The 2,502-nt window shown below is 38.8% G+C and overlaps 1 protein-coding gene across 1 annotated transcript in view; it reads left to right on the forward strand.

Moving 5' to 3' along the window:
- The window catches only part of LOC107299845 (protein Hook homolog 3), a gene marked incomplete at both ends in the record, with an annotated part of 23,050 nt that extends 21,887 nt beyond the window's left edge, over positions 1 to 1,163 (forward strand). Inside the window, 1 exon segment of the mRNA XM_015829187.1 lies at positions 1,081 to 1,163. Within this exon segment, the coding sequence (XP_015684673.1) occupies positions 1,081 to 1,163 (83 nt within the window).
- Between the last annotated feature and the right edge of the window lie 1,339 nt (positions 1,164 to 2,502).

The raw sequence follows: 2,502 nt of genomic DNA on the forward strand, positions 1-2,502 counted from the left end.
AACTTTTATTAGGGTCGTGGAATAAAGTTCCAAGTAATACATATGCAACAAACATAGGGATAGAAATTTATCTACAAGATAAATTGCTAATACATATCAGATAAATAGCTAAGAGCCTTCAAATAACAGATCTAATGAAACCCCGAGTCTCCTTCCAGCCATCATGATTAAATGTCATAATTAGACTGGGGCACCTTACTACTATCCATACTAAACAATGTTCAGGAAATAGGAAATCAATTGAAAGCCTTAGAAGAAGAGAACTGAATGAAAATGATGGTTCCTCTTCTCCTGCAATAACCTACCCAGGGCCTTTCCCAGTGGTGGGATTGAGCCAGTTCTCACCACTTCAGCAGAATCGGTAGCTAATTTTTGGTTGCCCAGGCCCAGAATGGACTTCCGGAAGCGGCATCCACACAGAGAACTGGTTGTTCACATATTTGAATCCCACCACTGGCCTTTCCCCAAAGTTCCCCTGCCTTCCAAAGATAACCCAGTGATTTCCTGGGAACCTTAAGCAGCTCTTGAGGGATCTCCGTGTGCAGAGCTCAATGTGTGCAGAGCTCAATGTGTGCAGAGGTTGACTCCAGTCTCTTGCCTCCACCGTTGACCTCTTGCTCCCCTGCTAATGGTGGTGGCTGCAGCATTCTTACTGGATTCTCCTGTAGCCATTTGTTGATTCCCAAGGACATCATTTCTTCCTCATAGGCTTATCAACAGAAATGGAACTGGGCATGGTTCTGGTTCCTCCACTTTCCGTCTTTTTCAGCATCTCCCTTTTCACTGAATATTCTCCGGCCCAGCATAAATCATCTGTAGCCACATTGACAATCTCTAAAGTTCACATTCCCTTGTCTCTTTACTTTCATTATTTTCCTTAATTTCACCTAATTCTAAGTGCCCCAAAATAAAAATCAGAACAAACATAATTAGCAGCTAATACTAGCTTCTGACAAAACTCTATTTCTTTGCTGAAATCATTCACAGTTATGGTGTCCTAATTTCTTCTCTCTTTAATATTGATCCAATTAAGAGTGACAAAGCTGTTGTTTTATCTGTAAATTCTTTTCTTTTTTGCAGTGAAAAGCTGCATGAAGCTAACAATGAGCTTCAGAAGAAACGGGCAATCATTGAAGATTTAGAACCTCGTTATAACAATAGTTGTGAGTAGTTCTTTTTATTTCAAATAATTTAATTGTAACTGATTTTTTTTTTAAGCCCAAAGGTATTTGTTTTTATTTTCCACCAAAGCTGTGAATAAAGATCTTAAACACAGCTCTTATTCTAAGGCTGAGTGTTTCAGCTAGTTGCTATGTAGTATTTGTTTTTGTTAATGGAATAAAACCTGGTTAATTGTTCCTTTATTATTTGGGTCATATAGTAGCATATGCTTTGAATGTAATTCACTCAATAGCAGAAATGAAATATACATAAACTCCTCTGTTTTCTTCTTTCAACATCCAGCAATACATAGAGACTCCTTTGGAAATTATCATACAGGTAGTCCTTGACTTACAACCATTCATTTAGTGACCTTTCAAAGTTACAGTGGCACTGAAAAAAGTGACTTATGACCATTTTTCACACTTATGACCATCACAGCAGTCCCAGGATTCAAAGCTTGGATGTTTGGCAACTGGCATGTATTTAGGACGGTCACAGTGTCCACGGGATCACCTTTTGCAAAGTCAATGGGGAAGCCAGATTCACTTCACAACTGCAGTGATTCGCTTTACAACTGCGACAAGAAAGGTTGTAAAATGGGGCAAAACTAAAAAAAATGGCCCTTGCTTAGCAACATAAATTTTGGGCTCAATTGTGGTCATAGGTCAAGGACCACCTCTATGGCTGCTCTGGGGAAATTCTCAAAGTAGATTTTTGAACACTACTTACGACCCTTTGTGTAATAATGGTCCGAAGCTATGGCAGCCTTGGAAGAAGTGATTTATGGTCCATCCTTGAAGGCTGTTGGGTTGCCTCAGAGGTCATCTGATCTCAGTTTGGGCACTTTGCAACTGGCTTACATTTTACAACAATGGCAGTCTCTTCTTGTTGCATGATCATGCTTTGTGACTTTCCCAGCCAGTTTTTCCTACCCAGAGTCAAGATATGCATGAGAACAATGGCAAAAATGATGGTAAAATTGGGTCTAGTAGTGTGATGTCTCACTTTACGACTGTACTGAATTACAGTGGAAATTCTGGTCCCAATTGTGGTTGTAAGTCAAGTACTACCTTTATGCACTCACTGTAAATATGACTTTGGTTGTATTGGTTGTTTGGAAAGATAAGTAGAATTTGTGTTTTAACTACATAAACATTTAAGGCAAGGCTTCCACACACGTATTTGCTTAATGCAGATGCCACCCACTTCTAATTTGTAATCAGAAACAGAAGTGTCCTGTTCTACCTTCACCCAGTTTTTAGAATTCCTTGTAGTTACGTTCAAATATATATTCTAATGTTTATGTTTCTTCATTGTATTTAATCTGATTTAATCTGC

Source organism: Protobothrops mucrosquamatus, unplaced genomic scaffold (assembly GCF_001527695.2).
Source record: "Protobothrops mucrosquamatus isolate PMUCROS unplaced genomic scaffold, P.Mucros_1.0 scaffold5577, whole genome shotgun sequence".
NCBI classification, from domain to species: domain Eukaryota; kingdom Metazoa; phylum Chordata; class Lepidosauria; order Squamata; family Viperidae; genus Protobothrops; species Protobothrops mucrosquamatus.